General features: G+C 42.1%; 1 protein-coding gene and 1 long non-coding RNA gene across 7 annotated transcripts in view; one reads left to right on the top strand and one right to left on the bottom strand.

Annotated features, from left to right (window-relative positions):
* Positions 1–2,483: 2,483 nt before the first annotated feature.
* On the bottom strand, positions 2,484–14,886 carry LOC116987570. Its single transcript, XR_004415739.1, has 2 exons — positions 14,784–14,886; positions 2,484–3,628 (listed from the first exon to the last, which is right to left on the bottom strand). It is a non-coding gene; the product is annotated as an uncharacterized LOC116987570 (long non-coding RNA).
* A 47-nt stretch (positions 14,887–14,933) lies between these two features.
* hectd4 (HECT domain E3 ubiquitin protein ligase 4) overlaps positions 14,934–22,090 on the top strand; it is a 180,089-nt gene continuing 172,932 nt past the window's right edge. For 5 of the 6 annotated variants that reach the window (XM_033043699.1, XM_033043705.1, XM_033043702.1 and 2 more), the window contains exon 1: positions 14,934–15,439. In XM_033043699.1, coding sequence (XP_032899590.1) covers positions 15,266–15,439 — 174 coding nt within the window. In that variant the 5' untranslated portion in view covers positions 14,934–15,265. Of the gene's footprint in view, positions 15,440–15,787; positions 15,916–22,090 lie in introns of those variants that run through there. The other variant, XM_033043704.1, reaches the window with a different exon arrangement.

Genomic DNA, 22,090 nt, shown 5'->3' on the forward strand with positions numbered 1-22,090 from the left:
ATACACAAGGCACAAAGTGCTGGAGTAATCCAACAGGTCATGCAGCGCCTCTGGAGAACATGGATATGTGATGTTTTGGGGCAAGACTGATTGTAGGAGGGGAAGAAGAAAGCTGAAAGAGGGGGAGGCAGAACAAAGTATGGCAGGTAAATGGGTGGTTTACCTGCTATTACCCATGGATTGTCACCTATTACCTGCCAAGCTTTTCCTGTCTCTCCCCTCTCCCAACTTTCCTCTCCCTTCTTAAAATCAATCTGAAGAAGGGTATTGACCAAAAATGTCACCTATCCATGTTCTCCAGAGATACTGCTTGACCTGCTCAGTTACACCACATAATTGTATGAGCCGCCAAAAGAAGTGGTTACAGGTACATAACACCATTTAAAAGTAATTTGGACAGGTAGATGGATAAGAAAGATTTAGGATATGGGCCCCACATTGACAGTTTTTCTTACAACTGATGCAGACTAACCTGCTAAGTATTTCCAGCATTTTCCTTTTTTGTTTTAGATTTCCAATATTAGCCATTTTTTAATTTCAACAAAATCGGCAGTTTAGGATGAGATTATTTTACAGGTAAAATAATGGGCTGTCACGGTGGTGCAGCGGTAGAGTTGCTGCCTTACAGTGAATGCAGCGCCAGAGACCCGGGTTCGATCCCGACTACTGGTGCTGTCTGTATGGAGTTTGTACGTTCTCCCCGTGACCTGCGTGGGTTTTCTCCGAGATCTTCGGTTTCCTCCCACACTCCAAAGGTGTATAGGTTTGTAGGTTAATTGGCTTGGTAAATGTAAAAATTGTCCCTAGTGGGTGTAGGATAGTGTTAATGTGCTGGGATCACTGGTCGGCCGAAGGGCCTGTTTCCGCGCCATATCTCTAAACTAAACTAAAGGTGCAGACTTGAAACACCAGAGGGCATCAAATAGGTAGGCTTCAGTTAAAGCAGGCTTTGTTTTCTCAGAAAGAAAAAAAAATCAATTGTCCTAGTGCATTTCCTATAGCTTTATTCCCAGGTGAGCATTAATAACAAAAAATCTAAAAATAATTAGAATGAGCTCAGCTGATGTGAAGAAAACTAAGAGCATGATGATGAGTTCATGCCTAGATTATTGTGTGTGCTCATTTGGTTTTTGTTGACAGATATAGTGTCCTGTTATATTGTTTATGCATGGAACATTTTTTTGATGTCTTCTGGTTAACACAGACTCATGTTCTATACTTAAGAATGGAACATGGTGTTCTCTCCAAATTCACATGTATGTATGTTTTGTGGGAGAGTCGTGATATGCTTTGCAACAATGTAACGGTCATCTTAACAATATGTAACTGAAATCCAGAGCCAGTTTCTTGCAGACAGTCCCACCTCTCCAGACAACCAAAGAAACAGCAAGGACCAACATCTGGAAAGATGAATGGAACCAGCTCAACACACGAGCCCACGACTGGATGGAGAGAGGAATCACTCCAACTGAATGCCTCGCCAGCGGGCACGACCTCCCATGGCCAACCTGGAAGACCCTCAACAGATTACGAGTGGAGCAGGGGAGGTGCAAAGCACTTATGAAAGCATGGAACTACCAAGCAGAAGACACATGCAGCTGTGGAGCAGTATAGACAATGTCCCACCTGCTGGAGTGTGACGACGCCCCCCAGTGCAGCCCCCAGGACCTGGCTGAACCGACCCGACCAGCTGTGACCTGCGCCAGATACTGGCAGAACGACATCTGAGATTGCAACGGACTCGAAGAAGAAGAAGTTTGCTGACTCAAAATTAAACCACTACCTCTTCAGATAGATGTGCGCTGAGATGCAATACAATCATGAAGCATTACACTGTGCTCTTCCCTACAGCTCTTCCTCTGTCAACCTGTCTCAAGCCCTCTTAGTTCCCGTGCATTCTCATCCAAACCAGCGTTTCGATTCAGCTCTGCTTCTCCTTTTTTCCATCACTCAGATTCTTACCACTTCCTCACCTTCTACCATTTACAGTTATTTCTAGATTTGAATAACCCTACAAATTAAACACAAAGGGACACACTGAGCTTTAGGCCGCATTCATAGTAACTTTTGATTCTGAGATGAAATCCCAAAGGATCACCATGAATTTGACCAAAAATTAGAAAACGGCAAATGGCAAGTAACCAACAAAATGTCCACTTCATGCATAAATAGGTTGCCTTTGTTGATTTGATAGCATTAGCTCTTGATTCGCCTCACTAACATTCTGACAAGCATACATATCTTACACCCAAGGCAACAAACACAAATTTAATGAAAAAGTACAACAAACTAATAATAATAATAATAATAAGCCTTTATTGCCATTGTACTTAGAAATACAACAAAATTAGGAGTGCTACTCCTGATCAGTGCAACCAAAACAAGTACAAACAAGACAAAGTCACATCCAATGCATTCAATACGTTATTTTGTACTGGGAGAATATTACACTTTAACTTTAGTAAATACTTTAAAGGATTTTAAAAAAGAGGAAATATTAACTGAGTGGTCTGTTTTATAGTGGAATTGATGACAGCATTCTCATGTCGTGTGGATAGTTGAGGAATTTAGAGTTCTAATGGCCCAGGGAAAGAAACTGTTCTTGAGTCTGTTTGTCCGGCATTTGACACACCTGTACCGCCTACCAGAGGGCAGGAGGTTGAACAGTGACTGTCCAGGATGGAAGGGGTCTTTGATTATTTTCCTGGCTCTAAGGAGGCACCGAGAGCTGGAGATGTCTTCCAGGGAAGGCAGAGGGCAGCCGATGATTTTCTGGGCAGTTTTGATCACTCTTTGCAGTGCTCTCCTTTCTGCTGCTGAGCAGCCGGCATACCACACCGTGATACAATATGCCAGCACACTCTCGATGGTGGAGCGGTAGAAGGTCACGAGCAGCTTCTCCTCTAAACTGTTCTTCCTTAGCACTCTCAGGAAGTGCAATCGCTGCTGGGTATTTTTTACCACCGCTGAAGTGTTGGCAGACCAGGAGAGGTCCTCCGCGATGTGCGTTCCCAGGAATTTGAAGGTGGAAACCCACTTGACACAGTCCCCGTTGATGAAGAAGGGAGCAGGGTCCGCTCTGTGCCTTCTGTAGTCGATGACCATTTCCTTTGTTTTGCTGATATTAAGTGCCAGGTAGTTCGCGGAACACCACTCTGACAGCTTCAGGACCTCATCTCTGTACGCTGCCTCGTCTCCTCCTGATATGTGGTGTCATCTGCAAATTTCATAATGGAGTTTGTGGAGTTGATGGGAGTACAGTCTTAAGTGTACAGAGTATAGAGGAGTAGACTCAGTACACAGCCCTGTGGAGAACCAGTGCTGAGAGTGAGGGTGGAGGAGCAGTGGGGGCCCATTTGACTGTTTGTGGGCGGTTATTGAGGAAGTCCTTTATCCAGGTGAGAGGTGGGAAGTCTAAGTCCGACAGCTTTTTGACTAGTATGTCAGGGATGAGTGTATTGAAAGCTGAACTATAGTCAATAAAAAGGATCCTTACATAGTTCCCCGGGTGTTCCAGATGGCTCAGTACAGTGTGGAGGGCAGCGGCGATTGCGTCCTCCGTCGATCTGTTTGCTCTATAAGCAAACTGATGAGGGTCAAGGTTTGGAGGGAGGCTGGCTTCGATGTGCTGTGAAATTAAATTAAATATGGCAGATATTAGTTGCAAGACTTTACTGGAGATAAAAATAATAATGTTCTCAAAGCAAATTTCAGATCTGAAAGGTTTTATCTGATACTAGACCAAGTGCAGACCCGTTGGGTCTGTTACCCCAACGTGCGGTTGTGGGGGGGGAGGCGGCATGCAGCATCACACACACTAACTATCCCCCCCAGCCCCGCACTCATGCTAAGTACCCCCCTTGATATAATATTAATATTATTAATTTGCTCCTTTTACCCCATAACCACCGTATCTACTGACGCATAGCCCCCAACTTGCAGTCACATCTAGAGGGGGGGGGGGGGGGGGATGAGAGTGAGGGCAGAGAGAGAAGGGGCAGAGACAGAGAGAGAGAGACAGAAACACAGAGAGAGGGGCAAGAGGGAGAGGAGGGTGGGGAGGAGGAGAAGAAGAAGGGTGGGTGGGTGAGGAGAGAGAGGGTGAGAGTGAGGGGGAGAGGGGGTGCTGAGAGGGGGGTAAGGTGGGGAGCAGGGAGGGGGAGGGAGGGTGGAGGGAAGAGGGTAGGGGGTGTGGAGGGGAGGGGGTTTAGGGGAGGGGATGGAGGGGAGAGAGAGAGAGGGGGGAGGGGAGAGAGGGGGAGGGGGGGGGGAGAGGGGGAGAGAGGGGGCAGGGGGGAGAGAGGGGAGAGGGGGGAGAGAGGGGGGGGAGGGAGAGAGGGGGGGAGAGGGGGGAGAGGGGGGAGAGAGGGGAGGGGAGAGGGGGGGAGGAGGGGGAGGAGGGGGGGAGGGAAGGGGGGAGGGGGGGGGGGGGGGGGAAGGGGGGGGGGGGGGGGGGAGGGAAGGGGGGGGGGGGAGGAGGGGGGGGAGGAGAGGGGAGAGGGGGGAGAGAGGGGGAGGGGGGAGAGGAGGGGGGGGAGAGAGAGGGGGAGGGAGGAGAGAGGGGGGGAGAGGGGGGAGGGAGGGAGGAGGGGAGAGAGGGAGAGAGGGGAGAGAGAGGGGGAGGAGAGAGGGTGGAGGGAGGAGAGAGAGCGGGAGGAGAGGAGAGGGGGGGAGAGGGGGGAGGAGAGGGGGGGAGGGGAGAGGGGAGTAGAGAGGGGGGGGAGGGGGAGGGGGGAGAGAGAGGGTGTGCTGAGAGGGGGGTGAGGTGAGGGGAGGGGGAGAGGTGGGGAGCAGGGAGGGTGGAGGGAAGGGGGTATGGGGTGTGTGGAAGGGAGGGGGGTTTAGGGGTGGGACGGTGGGGGAGAAAAAGAGGGGAGAGAGAGAGAGAGAGAGAGAGGGGGGAGAGGAGAGGGGGGAGAGGACAGGGGGGAGAGGAGAGGGGGAGAGAGGAGAGGGGGGAGAGAGGAGAGGGGGGAGAGAGGAGAGGGGGGAGAGAGGAGAGGGGGGGTGAAGAGGAGGGGGGGTGAAGAGGAGGGGGGGGTGAAGAGGAGGGGGGGTGAAGAGGAGAGGGGGGGGGTGAAGAGGAGAGGGGGGGGTGAAGAGGAGAGGGGGGGGTGAAGAGGAGAGGGGGGGGTGAAGAGGAGAGGGGGGGTGAAGAGGAGAGGGGGGGGTGAAGAGGAGAGGGGGGGTGAAGAGGAGAGGGGGGTGAAGAGGAGAGGGGGGGTGAAGAGGAGAGGGGGGGAGAAGAGAGGGGGGGAGAAGAGAGTGGGGAAGAGAGGAGAGGGGGAGTGAGGGGGTGTGCTGAGGGGGTGAGGTGAGGTGAGGGGAGGGGGAGGAGAGGAGAGGAGAGAGAGAGAGTGCCTTTTTATTTCAACCCAAACAACCATTTGCAGGCAGTGCTTTTTTACTTTAACCATATTTTCACTTTCAAACCACATTAAGGGTACTTACTCATAGTTGTGTGGACATGTGTTCAGTTTTATTCACAGCTCAGAGAAACGTGACCCTCTGCCTTCCTCCAGCTTGCAGACACTGATTAATGAGGCACACCACTTCCTGGTTTTATAGTCCCTCCCCCCTGCCGCCAGCAGGGGCAGCAGAGAGAATGGGGAATTTTGTAAAATCATTAATATCTCTGTCATATTTAATCGACGGGAAAAATCCTCGGCACACATACGGCGGAGGGGGGCTCTGAGCGAGGTGGCCAAAAATGACGGCCGTAGGTGGCGGCATTCTCTCGGAAATCGCAGCACAGATCGCCAAAACCGGTCAAGAGCAGAGTTTTAGTAATAGATAGATAGATAGATAGATAGATAGATAGATAGATAGATAGATAGATAGATAGATAGATAGATAGATAGATAGATAGATAGATAGATAGATAGATGGGATGCTCACAAAGCATTTTGCTTATTTGTTTTGATATGAGATCTGGAATAAAACTCAAGATCTATGGATGAGGGCAATTAGCAAGTTGGATAGATCAGGTAAAGGCTTGGACCAATCACATAGGGTAAGGTTTAAAAAAAAAAGGGTTCCCAGGATAAAGGGAGATGGGGATTCATAAGAATTGTAGTCATAGAGAAAAATGAATAGAAAATTCATAGTAATAGCTGTTAGTTACAGAACTTGAATCTTGAAAATATCTCAACTTTTAGTAGTAAGGCATCATGTCAAAATCTTGTCTTAAATTTAAAGAATTTTGACAACTTGATTTTACAGTACTGGGACAGATTATTTAAGGACAGCTATTTTATTCAAATAAATCATATAAATAATGAAATAATTATAAATAAACAGATAATGAAAACAATTTACAATGTTACTAACTTTTTACTTAAAAATTGTTAAACCAGCTGAAAGTTTATATATCTGCCATTTCAAATGAGACCTCTTGTGGGACTTGATTTGTATACCTGGATATCCTAGATTTTAAATATTTAATCCTTCAATTTAAAAATAAATCAGTCAAATATAAACTGTTACAATCATGTGACTTTAGCAATCTGTTAAAGTCTTTATATTAAGCTCTGGTGGTAGGGTAATATTTATATTATGGGAGGACTGCACAAATTTGGGAGGAAATGTATCACCACAGCATCAAATGCCTGCATTCCACCAGAAAACAACTGCTGACCTCATGTGGATGAATCCTTGAGGCAAAGGCAATGAGACTGTCATCGGTTTTTTTCTTATTGTGGATCACTGGCAGTCTAGAATGATATATTTGTAGTGGAATTTCCAAGGGATTTGGCAATATCTCCCCCATATTACTCACTTTGTTTTCATATTTTCTTATAACCAACCTAAAGCAGTCACTTCACCAGGAGGTGTGGGAGACATGCTGGGCTGCAGGTGAGATAACGCGGTTTCAGGTCTCCCCTCTCCCCATACTACAGGCAAATGTCCAAGCTATTGAAAATCAGCTGGATAAACTAGACTCACCTACCTGAGGGAAATGGGAGACTGCTGTGCATTCTGTTTCACAGACATATGGCTCACTCCTGCTTCACCTGACAGTGCCATACAACCTGAGTGCTTCTCGGATCATCAGATGGACCATACAGTGTACTCGGGCAAGGCAAGAGGCAGAGTGGTTACGTACTATTCACCTTGTGGTGCGCACACATGTGGTCCTGCAAGTTCCTGCTATCTAGACCAGAAAGATCCAAGTGAAGTGCTGTACCTACTACCTGTCGCAGGAATTCTCTTCAGTTATCCTACCCACCCATGTCTGCATCAATGGTGTTGGAGTGGACATGGTCAAGAGCTTCAATTTTCTAGGTGTAAATATCACCAGCAATTTGACATGGTTCAACCACATTCTCGCTGTGGCCAAGAAAATATTCCATAATCTCTATTTCTTCAGAAGACTAAGGAAATTTAGCATACCCCCAATGACGTTTACAAATGTTTACAAATGCACCATGGAAAGTATCCCATCAGGATGCATCAAAGCTTGGTATGGCAACTACTCTTTACAAGTCCGCAAGAAAAAGCAGTTGTGAATGTAGCTCAATTCATCACGAAAATAGGCCTCCTCCCCATCGACTCCATCTACACTTCATGTTGCCACAACAATGCAGCCCATATAATCAAGGATCATTCACACAAGTTATTCTCTCTTTACCTCTCCCATTGGACTGAAGATACAAAAGCTTGAAAGCACATACCACCATCCCAGCAAATTCATCAAGTTTCTTCCCCGCTGTTATCAGACTCTTGAACAAATCTCTCATATGCTGAGGATGATTTCCCAATCTATCAATCCACCTCATTGTAGACCTTGCACATTATTGTTTACTTGCACTTTCCCTGTAGCTGTAACCAAAAATACTAGAGGAGCTGTCTTTGGCTGTAACAGTGTTCTGCCTCCAAGTTAGTTTCTCATATGCACTACCTGTTATACTCATGTATGCATAATATGCCTGGACAGTATGCAAAACAAAGCTTTTCAGTATATCAGTATACATGTCAATAATAAACCAACAGCAATACCAACATCAAAGGCTACTTGTTCCATTGAGCCCATGTCACCCCTCAAAGCATTCATGTCAGTCCTATCAGTAGATTTATTTCCCTATATTATTTCTCAAATGTCCATCAACCGCCCTCCCCCTCTCTCCCTCCATCAGCAATTCTCTTGCAGCTGCATAGACCTGAAATAAATTACAATAGCCAATTAACCTACCAGCACAATTTTGGGGATGTGGGAAGAAACTGGAACAAGAATGGGAAACCCATGTGGTCACAGAGAAAATGTGGAATATCCACAGAGAGTACCTGAGATCAGGGTTAAACCTGTGATGCTGGAGCTTTACATCAGCAGTTGGATATGCTGTCTCTAATCCAATCTAAAGCATTGCTGAGGGAGACATTGGAGTGACACCATGCTTTTATATTTTCTCAGGCATCACAGCTGAGACTGATTGTATCCTCACCCTCCATTTGTCCAGCCACATTTTCTTCCAGAGTTCACTTCAAAACATGTAAAATCTTTCCTCTCCAAAAGCGTGGTTCACTGAAATATAGCATCCAGCTAATTTGCTAGTTGGCATAATTTATTCAGTATACTGGTACCTTCTGATCTACATGGCTCATATTTTGACACAACAGTCCTATTATCATTTTGTGCTTTGTAGCAGAATGTACAAAAAAAATAAACTATCCTCCTTGCAAAAAAAATATTGGTATTGTGGGAGGTCTTGAAAAATCAACACCTGACTACATGTATTGTGACATTATAGCAAGACCACTAGTCATGAGAGGTATTTTGTGTTTTGTGATTGGTTGATCTACCATTGTCATAGTAACTCTGCCCAGACTGTAAAAAGCTGCTGAGGTTCTAGAATCCGGGGCACAAACCAAACACAAGCATTTGTTTTACACATTATCTTGCCATGACAACAGAGAGGCACCATCCTGAGGACACATGCCTTCCAAATTGCCCAAGAACAAACAGGTCCCATTCAACTTGTGCAGGAGAAATCTAGTGGCAAAACAAGAATAAGTGTGGATATGGAGGCCTCAGAAAACTTGATTCAGCAGGTGGTGGCTAACTCTATTATTGAACTGCTACGAACAAGAGACAAAGATCGAAGTGCCAAAAATGTCCAGCAGGAGACAGGAGAGACAGCAGAAGTACGTGGATTATCAACACTGAAGTTTCTTTTTAATATACTTTGGATGAGCAAGCTCAGGCTACTGGTAAATTAAGACAAATAGTTCAGAGAATATGTTCAACTTTACTCTCAATAAATAATGTATTTATTAATCCCAAAACAATATATTGCACGTTAAAAATACAAAATAAAAATAGAAGTTTCTGTGAAAGGCTGAATAGTATCCATAAAGAGAGAAACAGAGTTTATGTTTCAGATCAATGACCTTTAATTAGAACTGGGAAAAGTTAGAAACCTGCTTCTTTTCTTATCTTCTTCACTGGTGCTCGCCATAGATACATAGGTGTGCAGGTACTGAAGGTATGGATATTAGCAGTGGAGCTTGACTTGGAGAAATTCTGTAAGAGGAAGGTCTCAGGGACATTGTGTTTCATACTGGAAATGAAAGCACTGAATTAATGTAGGAGAATTGAATAAGCACTTTGCTCAGTGATTTCAATGAAGGAATATTCAGGTGCATTCTCTGACTAAGCTGTAACTTGCTTTATCACTCCTCACATGACAAACACATCATCCTGGTAATTAATTTTCTTTGAACTTTCGCGACACTCCCTAAGTAGGGAAGCCAGATCTGCACACAATATTCCAGGTCCAATTTCTACCAAAAACTCTGTATACTTGAAGAATGAAATTTTATACTGAAATGTCCTTGCAATAATCGCCAACATACCATTTGCGTTCCTAATTATTTGATGTACCTTCATGTTATGGTGTTTCAGGTTCTCCAAGTTCTCTCCGGACATCAACATTTTTCTTTTTCTTATAGTCATACAGCACGGAAGCAGGGCCTTCCATCCAACTCGCCCATGCCAACCAAGATACTCCATCTACGCTAGTCCCACCTGCCCGTTTTTGGCCCATATCCATCTAAACCTTCCCTAACAATATTCCTGTCCAAATGTTTTTAAAGTGTTATTATGGTACCTGCCCCAACTACCTTGCCAAACAGCTCATTCCATATACCCACCACCCTTTGTGTGAAAGGTTACTCCTCAGGTTCCTATTCAATCTTTACCCTCTCACCTAATACCCATGTCCTCTGGTTTTTATTTCCCCTACTCTAGGTAAAAGACTGTGCATTCACCCTATCTATTCCCCTCTTCCCCTCATGATTTTATACATTTCTATAAGATCATTTTTCATCCTTCTGCACTCTAAGGAATAGACTTATAGTTTGCCCAACCTCTCCCTAGAACTCAGCTCATGTCCTGGCAACATAATTTAAAATACATTTTGATTTTTTTCTACGTCGATAACTTCACAATTTTCACATTATGTTCCATTTGTCATGTTCTTGCCGACTCACTTAACCTGTCCATATTCCCTAAAAGTTTATTTTCCTTTGTACCTATACCTCACTGTATTTGTGTATACGACAACAAAACTCAAATTGACTTCACTTTGCACCCTGCTCACAGTGCACACTGCACCCAATTTTGTACCAACAAACTTGGATATGTTACTGAAGATAAACACAAAATGCTGGAGTACCTCAGCGGGTCAGGCAGCAACTCTTGAGAAAACAAATAGGTGACGTTTCGGGTTGGAACCCTTCTTCCGACCCAAAATGTCACCTATTCTTTTTTCCCGGTGATGCTGCCTGACCCGCTGAGTTACTCCAGCCTTTTGTGTCTATCTTTGGTATAAACCAGCATCTGCAGTACTTTCCTACGCATTGGATATATTGCTCTTGATTTCTTCATTCACTAATACAGATTAGAGTCCTGGTGCCGATCCTTCTGTCAAATTCCAAAATTATATCTGTATATTATTCCCAAATAAAAAAAATTAAAATGTAAATTAACCTTTGGAATTAAAATAACTGAAGAATACCATACATGTACAATAAAACCGAATGGTGAAAAGCTATGTTACGTTCTTAAATATAATGCAAAAGGAATGAGCCTATACATAGGTATGTTGCAAAGCCTACCTGAAGCGTCGGTGAAAATCTGCCGTTGCGGGTGTGCGCGATTTTGGCGCCGTTTAGAGGGGGCGGGTTTAAAACGCGATTTTCTCTAAGCTGTTCCAATCGAAAATGTTCAGCCTAGTTAATTATTAACGAAAAATCGCTGAAAGACCCCGTCGCAAAAGCTATTATTAGGTTTAAAGGCCTTGAATAATAGTTATAGTAGTTTAAAAATCAATCTCTAAACCCGCGACCGCCAGCAACCGCAGGGTCTCATAAAGCAAACCACAGAAGGTTGGCTGTATATTTTTACATTAAAAAGGGCTTCTAAAGATCCCTTTATACAAAGTTTAATATTGCGAGTAGCTCATTTTGGGCTCATTATATCCCGCAGTATTTTTCTCGGCATTTGGGGGCACAAATCTAACGCAATGTGAACGTTCTAAACCAGCGCGTTCCACAAGGACCCACTGGAAAGCTGATTTAAATGGGCATTTATTTACAGCAATTAAACACTAAATTCCTTCCATTTGGCCTATAAATTAATGTAAATGAGATTTTAAAATCATGTTTTATTGTGAATTATTTGTGAATATTATTTGGACATTTAGGCTATTTAAAAATGTTAATCATTTATTAAGAAATGGATAGATGTTTAGATCTAGTAATTGAAGTCTGAAATTAGCTACAATTAGGTAACAAACTAATTATATGCTTTAATTTCAGGTCATCCAAGTAAGATTATTTTATATTTGTTTCAGAATGCTTCAATCTATGATAACTGAAAATTTCATTCAGTTCTCTTAATTTTTAAGAAAGTTATGGGCTTTTGACTGTTCACGATCACAGCTTTTTTGTTATGTCCATAGAAAATCAATAGGGAACAAGATGCTCATTTCCCAGTATGAAAATGGCCATAACTTTTTAAATACTTGAGATATGAAAGTGAATTAGGTGTCAAATTAAACTTATTTTTATGCTTTATCTGATGGGATAAATTACAGACTTGATTTTTTAAATCTCAAAATTTTGTAACATTGCTACTATACACGCATTCCTATTTGTATTCTGTTTCTGGTAATTCAGTAATTGTTTTGCAGTTATTTATTTTATCTTGTAATTTTAAATATAGCTGCAAACCATGAATTTAGTATTAACATTTTTCAATGAAGAGATCATATGAAAGTAACAATTTTGAATTCATACAATTATGTGTCATGAATTGAAAAAATATTTCTCAATGCTTTTATTTATGCTCTAATGTATTTTGTATTCTCACAGAATTGTAACTCATTTGTTTGCCATGTTCCATTGTGCAATAGCACTTCAGTGTTTTACTTAGTATGAGCCTTCTAATGAACAGTATCTTTATACCACCATCCTGTGCCATGATGTCATTGGCACTATGGCATATCTCCAACTTCCCTTTGTGTTTGCTGGTCCTGTGTTATGATGTTCTCTATTGTCCATTTTGTTTTTAATTCTAACGGCTTTAAGAGTACAGTGTGGAAACAGGACCTTCAGCCCAACTTGCCCACACTGGTCAACATGTCCCAGCTACACTAGTCCCACCTGCCTGTGTTTGGTCCATATCCATTGTCCCTATCCAGCACAGAACACCACAGGAGAACCTTTTTCCCTGTGGCTATCAAACTAAACAACTCATCCCCCTTCTGTCCTGAGATAGACTGACTCCCCTTAACCCTCCCCCCACCCCAATCTTTGCACATCCCCAATACTGGACTTTCCACTTCACACTTTAATTTCATGTTTCATGTATCTTGTTGTGTTTTATGACTGTTGGTAGACCAATTTCCCTCTTGGGATAAATAAAGTTCTATCGTATCGTATCCCTCCAAACCTGTCCTATCCATGTTGTTGTTCCATGAGATTTATTTTATTTACTCCCAATGATAGTCTAACAGGTTTCCACATTCCCTTTCTTTGGTGCACTTCCATGGTGTACTGCACTTAGATAATTAATTGGATTTTATTTATTGATTTGTCTATCCCCTGTATCATTGTTTCTATTGCCAATTGATCATCTTTTATTGATACATGCAAATTTCCCTTTGCTATTAACATTCATGTGGTGATTTAATACATTTCTATGTGATTTAATACATTTTCTATTATCCCTTTATGTATTTCCAGTGAGGTCCCAATAATTCTTCCCATTCCTTCATTTTAATTTTTCAGTTTCCTACAGTTTAACATTCCCACTATGATCACTGATACACATTCCTAATGTTACTCCTTCAGTATCGCATATTCCTGATATTCTTCCTCGGTTGCGTTCTTATTTCTGCAGTACTTCACGTTGTTATATTATTTTGTGTATTTGCTAACCTTTCCCCCATTGGTGTATGTTCCCGAGTTACTCAATTATATACATTATTCCCATAGTCCAATTGGTATACGTGGACACTGCAGCCTCAGCGAATAATTTTCCATATGGTCATTGCTGTGATCTATTCTTACAGTAGCTTCCAATGTTATATATTTGTAGTGTTATTTGAGTTGTATACATTCCCATTTTTATACCTATTATTTATGGGGATTCTTTTGATTCATCCTTCCTGGATGCATATCCTTCCTGGTAAAATCAAACGTATGCAATATTATGTTATGATTTCAGGATTTATGAAGTAAATGGAGATAATGAATGTAAATTCATACTTTTCAAACTAATTTTATCAGTGTGTTCCTCATAACATCCGCATAAGTTTTGATTTTTTAATGACCAATGGGAAAACATTCCCATCATTTTATTTTTATCCTCTTCCCTACAGATCACTTTTTTTTTCTCTTTCATTGCTTCCCTCTATATTCCTAGAGCCTACCTCTGGATATGTCAGTTGCTCTCAGGGAGAACCCTTTGCTAGTAAATGTTCTTGCTTTGATGCCTAGTATCTTTCTCCTCATGGATTGTTATTTTATGTATAGAACCACCCTTGAATTATTCCTTGGGGATATCTTTTTCCGTGGATTGCTCTTTTACAAAAGATTAAAGACAAATCCATTGGAAATTTTTGAGCATCTTTCTTCCAAGTCTAAGGGACTGATGTCCTCATATTTGTGGATAAATTCCAGTTCTTCATCCTTCTTACAGTTTATATTCCCACAAGTCCTATTTCCCTATGAATGGGCCACCATCATGTAGTCACTCCTTGGAGTTTTCTGATGGAGATCTGCCTGAGTAAATGTTCTCATAGATTTTTCTACCTATTGTTTTTCTCCACTATAAAACTAATCTTTTTAACGAGTAGACACAGTCTGAAGTAGAGTCCCTTGTCCGTGGAACTGATCTTGCGCCTCAATGCTGTGAACCATATTTGGCTATCTGTATCTTCACCCTTTGCTCTTTCTATTGTACTTGAGTTTGACCTGATTGTACTTATGGTACTATCCGATCTGTTTGGAGAGCATGCAAAACAAAGCTAACGTGACAATAATAATAAATCTAAACGTCACCTAGCCATGCCTTCCAGAGATTCTACCTGACTTACTCCAGCACTCTACGTGTCTTCCCCCCTCCCTCTCCCTCCTCATTAACCGGTTGACGTGCGGGTCACCAGGGTAGTCTCCCTTCTTTTCACACTGAGACGCAGCGAGGAGAAACGCTGCCCGTCGTATATATGTGATTCCCCAGCTTCCATGCAAACTTGACCTTGGCCGCTGGAGATAGATACCTTTGTGGCGGGTGGTGTTGAGCGCGCGGTTGGAGCTGTGGGCGGCGGGCGCTGCAGCCGCCTCCCGCCGTGGATTGCCCGCTGTGCGCGCGGCGCCGCCGTGCGTGACGCGCTGCATGTTGGGGACTGTCCCTCATCTGTCCAATATGGCGTCAGTGTGAGCGCTGACGGGTGCTGGTGTGAAGCGGCGCCGGTCGGCCTGTCACTCAGTGAGGCATCAAGACCTAGCCCCGTCCCAGCGGCCGCCCGCCCGCCCGCAATCCTCCCCATCCCCGCTCTCTTTCTCTCTCTCTCTCTCTCTCTCTCTGAGGGGATTGCAGGTGTTGGGTTCTTCCCTCCCCTCAGCCGGTCGGGTTTGTTTTCCCTGATCGTTTCCCCCCCTCACCCTGCTGGGGGGCCAAGGAGAACGGTGGCTTGCAATGGCGGCGACGGTGGCTTGAGGCAGCGCGCTGTCCGTGTGTTGGCGCCGGACCTCGGGAGCCATGGCGGCGGCAGCGGCGGCTGCAGCAGCAGCGGCGGCGGCCGACTCGGCCCAATGGCTCTCGGTGAAGGAGGAGACGCTTTTTTTGCACGACGGGCTGATCAGAGTGACCGACCTGGTGGAACTACCCACTGAGATCGGGGTTTCAGCAGAGCCCGGGGAGAACGAGCAGGAGGTGAGGTCCCTGTCGTGTATGTATTTCCTGCCGTCTGTGCATTTAACGTGGAGCTGGGAATGGGGAGGGTGCAAATCCTACGACAGAGCCTCCTTGTTCTGCCCGGCTACCAACCACTCTCGGGCTTTGACGCAGTCTTGTGGCCGCGAACAAAATGGGAGACAATTATTGTCATTAACAAAAAAATGGGGTTTGAGGAAGCTTGAGACAGAATGTCAGATCATCTCATCCTAATGTGAAGGCTGTGGGGCTTGGCATGTTCTAAGTCAAAGGAAGGGCAGGAGCTTTAATGCGGTTGACAGACCCCCGCCCCTTCCATTCAGACCGTTGGAGAGATTGAGCTGCCTTAGTTGAACTCCTGCTGACCGAGACCCCTCCCCAAGGTAAAACGGTTAGAGGATCTAGATTCGAGAGTATCACATGCGAATGCATATGATGTGGTTACAGGATCGGGCAGAATGGATCAGAGCGAGCAGGTCAGAGAATCTCAAATATATTTATCGATACGGTCAGTTATCTAGGAACGTACTTATGTGATTATAAATCCTTGTAAAATTAAATCTAATCGACCATGCAGGTTTGTAATTGTTTTGATCCGTCATTTCGTTCAACGTTTGTGTATACATTTTACGATTTTTTTTTCTTGCCCATCGCGTTTTTGCAAATTACGAGGGAAATTCGTATCTTTTCAGTTACACCAGAATAAAACGTATGACATTAGAAATAAAATATATATGACATTTATGAGGTTTTTTTTTTGCTTCGTGCGAGGTTTGGGTTTTAGTAAAAACGCTTTTGCTTCCGAGGATGATTTTGAGGATTAGTCGGAAAGAGATGACGAATTAATAACGTATCTTGTAAATAGTAGTCTTCCATCCGCAGTGTATCACGGGTGTTCTATTATCAAGGAATAGATTGCATTACAATAAACCCGACTCGTGCAGTGTGTGTGATCTAGATAGATGCACTCCGACAATGGGGTCTTATCAAGTAAAATATAACTCTTACCCCAAACAATTCAAGTACTTTTACAAAGGGCAGAGAAGAGCATGAGATGTGAGTGTTTAATCGTACATGCAATTGATTAGTGCAAAGTACTAAGGGAAACCGGTTATTTTGAGCAAGCATAGTGGAATAATATGAAATATCTAAATAATGGTGAATAATTTACAATTGCATGTGATTTGAGCAACATTATTTAAATGTTTTCCTTCAGTTATTGTATACAGAGGATTGTTTTGAGAACATAATTGTACTGAGCAAGGAAAACAGTAAGAGTACTCTGCAATGAGTAAATTGAGTGTTTACAAAGGTATTAGTGATTTCAGAGACTTGAGACTAGTTTAAAAAGAAGGAAGGTGGTAATTGAATATCATATTAATCTGTGGGAGAGTTCATAGTCAAAAAACACTTTGTTGTTCAGAGTTGAGCCATGCATATAGTGTGATCACATTCAGTTTGTTCTGATTAGATTTGATTCTGGTCATCATTTTGTTTTTGCACTCCTTGGCAAAAGAAGGAAGGTCGACCTTGTTCTCTGATAGGTGGATCAACCATATTTTGACAGTCCAACTTCAAATGAATATGAAAGAAACTGCAGATGGGGTTAATGCAGCGATTATGGAAAGAGAAACAAAGTTGATGTTTTAGATCGAATATCCTTCTGGAAAGAGAAATAGTTGATATTTCAAATTGAAGACTCAATGGGAGCCAGACCACTATTCAAGTCAGCACTTTTAGCAAACGGAGGGAGAACCTGTCCAAACATTAAACAGGAGTATGATTGAAGGTTTTTTTGAGAAATGTGTATTTTTATGTTCATAGCTGATGGACGTTGGAAAGAAATGCATTTGAATAAAAAGATTAGACTGATTGTTATGATTTAACGTGAATCTATGTATCTGGGTGATACATTGTCAAATATTTAGAAGCGTTTTGATGGTGTCAGTCTTGACGGGGTTTGTTGAATATTAAGGGTCAGTAATATGTCTTGGATAAAACTAGTGGATTATCTGCCATTTTGTTTCTTGACAACCTTGTGCGTTAAAAAAAAATCCATATTCCTGAAGGATCAATGCAGATGTCCTCTATGAATTTCCTCCTCTTATTTGCAGGCAACATAATTTACATTATTTTGCTTCCAGTTTCTCAAGCACCTTTACAAAAAATTTTTTTTTATTGGTGAGCTATGTAACAAGGCTTAGCAGGTTACACTGTGTTAATCATTGCTAAATCATTGCTTCCATTGTTTTATGTTGTGTTGTGGTTAAATCTTGTTCTAAACCATGATATTCATTGTAATTAGATTGATGCTAATTTGTAATGTCTGTGAGACATATTCACTTCAGCTCATGTATTTGCACAAAATGTTCTTTGACCCTATAAATTTGGCACCTGCCTTCAGTGAAAATTATTATATCCATAAAGATAGAATCCGCATTCATTTTGAGAGGATTGCATTACCATTTTTAGCACCAAGCTGTAATCAGGCTTGAGTTCAATTTGTGTAGGAAAGAACTGCAGATGCTGGTTTAAATCGAAGGTAGACACAAAATGCTGGAGTAACTCAGCGGGTCAGGCAGCATCTCTGGTGGAATGGGTGACGTTTCGGGATGAGACCCTACTTCAGACTGATGTCAGGGGAGGGGGCGGGACAAAGATAGAATGTAGTCGGCGACAGTATGACTAGTGGGAGAACTGGGAAGGGGATAGAGAGGGAAAGCAAAGGCTATCTGAAGTTGTCAATTTGCTCACTGATGAGGATTTATTTAAATCAACCTTGAAGCAAACCTCCCCAGAATTAAAATTGAATAGTCTGTAATGTCTACGTTGCTGGAAGATATAGGGGCAGAGATGTTATTGCTGTGATTAGTGTGCAAAGTTAAATTCTGCTACCTGTATTAAAATTGGAAACTTGAAGCACAGGAGGAAACTAGTTCGCTAGTTGTGCATTTTGCTCTTTAAAAAAAGTGATGCTTAAAAAGTGTTCCAATTTTTTTCTTAATTGTCAGTGAAGTTGTAAATCCATCATTTGTCCAACTACTTTTTTTAAAGTTACTCAAAACTCTTTTCAGTTATAGCATTGCCAATCCTTGTTCTTGAATAATGGGAGGGAGGGGGGGGGGGGAGTATTTTCTATTTCCTTTCGATTTAAAAAAAAACCCTGCCATTTTAATTCTGTACCCTAAAATTATTCACCGACTTGATGATCTGAATTTTTCTCTATCAAAACCTGTCATCTTAGAAACTTCTTCGTGTTATAAGGAGTTGTCTTTATGATTCCTCCTTGTCCCTCATCCTCAAAATTCCTATACCATGCACCTGTTGTGATTTGTGTTGGCTAGGATTGCCAACTGAGGTCCATCTAATAACTTGTAAAGTTCTGGCACAATCTCTGGTTTCATATGATAGTCGTATTATCTAAGGGTGAACATTTAGCAGTGTACTGCTCTCGTGTGTATTTGAATGCTTGGTCACAACTGGCCTAAGAATGAGCTTGAACATTTCTTTGTCTTCAAACAATGAAAATTAATTGCTGGATACTAAATGTAATTTTTTTAAAGAAAGGGATTACTCTTATAATGCTTGCAGCTGTAGCAGCTGGTTGGATAAGTGGCAGATTTCCTCAGGATATGGTCAAAGAGTGGTTCTTTGTGCGTATCTGATCACATCGTGCACATTTTCAACTTGACTTATGGTATTGTGATTAAAAATAAAAAACTGATCCAATATTTTTTTTTTAAATTAGTCTTAGTTTTTCCCAGAGTGAAACATAGAAATTAGGTGCAGGAGTAGGTCATTCGGCCCTTCGAGCCTGCACCGCCATTCAATATGATCATGGCTGAGGGGAGAAAGGAAAGGTGGCAGTGGGTCTGGGGGCTGTACAAATGCCTCGGCTGTCTTTGATTGTCAACAGTTAACACCATGTCCTGTCTGGATCCGGGAGGCATTAACCCCAATGTTGCATTTCTTCTTGGATAGAGAAATTTCCATGGTATCATTTTGATGAAGATATGATTATCAGCATTTATTGCCTTTTGAAATGTTGTGGGGAGCAGTGCCTTGAAGCTATGCGATTGTTTTGGTGATGATATTTTGTGTTGCTGGATAGGGAATTCAAGGGTTTACCATTAATATTATCTTATTATTGTTTACGGGAGCTTGCTGTATGTCAAATAGCTGTCTCATTGCTCACAGCATGCCAGTAAATACATCTCAAAGTACTTTGCAGATTGTAAATTGCTGTGGGGAAACCCTGAGGTTGGTATAAAAATGCATGCATTGTTCTTCTTTTACCCAGTTTAAACCAACACAATCTCATTTAAAAGTCTGTACCTATCCTATAATCATTGTTGCAACTGTTTTTATTTTAGTCATAATTGATTTTTTTAAAGATGCATAAATTCATCCTTGAAGGATGTACTCAGCATGTGTACTCTAGATGATGTATCCAGATTGTCATTGGTGGGTTGCTCTTGAATGCAGAGGCAACACACAAACCGTGATGAAATGTAACACATTTTCCTCCTTCTTTCAGAATACAAACTGTTGAATCCCCATAGTTTTATTCCACTGCAAAAGTAGAGAACAGTACATAGTTATTTGTGCTTCTCTATTTGGTCAGTAGGTATGCTTATCGAAAATGACGTTGCGTTCTTGACTTAACCCAATCGTTCCTTTTGAGTAATGCTCTTCAGAACTGTTGGACTTTATCCCAGATTTTCCCTTTCATGGTCATGAACATAGTAGTTGAGTTTAGAAACTACAGTTAAGAACTTAATTTACCCACCCGCTGCTGACATTTTTTTTATTATAGCTGATTCATCATTATATTGTTTGATATATAAAAATCTTGAATGTAAATGTATACGAGTTGGTTGGTAAGTTTATAGTCAACAACAGTATTAGTGCAACTGCGGACAAGAAGAATGCTGTCAGGATACAGCAGGATATAGATCAGTTACAGATATGGTGCTATACCTCCAGTAGGCATGTGGCTTCACTCGTTGACAACAGAGGAGAGGCCTAGGACAGAAAGGTTGGTATGAGAAGGGGAATGAAATGATGCAAGGGAGGCATAATCAGGAGCACTGAATGCAGTAGATGAGGTTGGAGAGGTACATGTGAACTTCTGACTCAGCCTGAAGGGCTGCTGGGGTCTCTGGATGGAAGTGAGAAACAACAGTTGCAGGAGAAAGTGCTTGGGGAGTGTGTGAGTTCTGCAGAAAGGGGCTGTGATGGGAAGATGTGACTGGGGGTGGGATCACATTGAATAAGGAGAAAATGTTGATGGATGATGTGTTGGTGTGGTGAAAGATGTACCAGGGGAAATCTATCCTTGTTCCATGGAGGAAGAGAAGCAAGAGCAGAACTATGGGACACAAAGATGTTGTTGTGTCGAAAGCCTCATCTTGGAAGTGGAAGCAGTAGAGATGGAGAAATTCAGAGTAAGGTTTAGTGTCCTTGCAAGAGATGGGTGGGAGGAGGTGTTATCAAAGTAACTGATAGCTCCTTTATATTCCACTTGGTCAGCTTGCAAAGCAGCAGTATGTACATTGAATTCTCCAATATCAAGTAATACCCATCCTACCCACCCCTTCCTTTCCATGTGCCCCCACCTTGGTGTACATACAATTGTTTTTCCATAATCTCTCCTTCCATAATCCCTTTCTAAATTGGACCCCATCTTGAAGAGGAAATATATGACATTTCCTTCATTGGCATTGGGCCTCTATACAGGAGCACCAACACCATTGTAGTTGCCTATTCCTTCTCTCCATAGATGCTGCCCCACCCACTGAGTTTCTCCAGCATTTTTGTCTACCATTGTAGTTGAAGTACTTTACCAGGAAGACTGAAGCTGTTTGATGCAAATACTCATCTTTGTCTCTTCAAGGGTAATTAGGGATTGGCAATCAATTTGAACTGTGCCAATGACATCTGCATCCTGAAAATTTGATTACAAAATATTGAGAGCACAGGAATACTAAACCACAGCTTCTCAACGGAGCTCTTGTGCCTGGATACTATTGATTGATAATAATACTCTTGTACTCTGTGGAATAAATTACAATAGATTTATCTGGTCAGTATAATGCGAATTATTTGGTATTTCATAAAATCTAATCTGTGCATATTTTTCCCTGTGCATTCTGTAGAAAGTGATAATGTTATTATTTTATTGTAATATTATTGTAACTAAATAGTCCAGCACATCCAACCCAGAAATCTACAGTATGTTTAGGAAAAATCTAATTGGATGCTCTTTAAAATCCTCTCATTGGACAACAATGTTAATTCTAATATAAAATCTGTACAGGTAGTATGCTACACATTTGAAGCAGAGTGTTAAAATTCCACATAAGATAGTTTATAGACATAATTGACTTTATAAAGAAGATTATTTTGTTTGTAGTCGTTGAAAATGTGTCTGAATTAAAAATTATAGGAATGGCATTGCATGATGGCTCATTATCTTCACTTGGCTGAAAGGTTACTTTTATCAGGATCACCATTGCTGTGTTCAACATTAGCTATTTAAGTATTGCCCCAGGACTGAAATGAGAGATGCTGAAAGTGCAAATCTTGAACCTTTTAGCAGCTATTAGCTGTAGTGTCTCGGTCAATACTGGAGTCAATGTCATTTAAAGT

This window comes from Amblyraja radiata, chromosome 25 (genome assembly GCF_010909765.2).
Source record: "Amblyraja radiata isolate CabotCenter1 chromosome 25, sAmbRad1.1.pri, whole genome shotgun sequence".
Lineage (NCBI taxonomy): Eukaryota > Metazoa > Chordata > Chondrichthyes > Rajiformes > Rajidae > Amblyraja > Amblyraja radiata.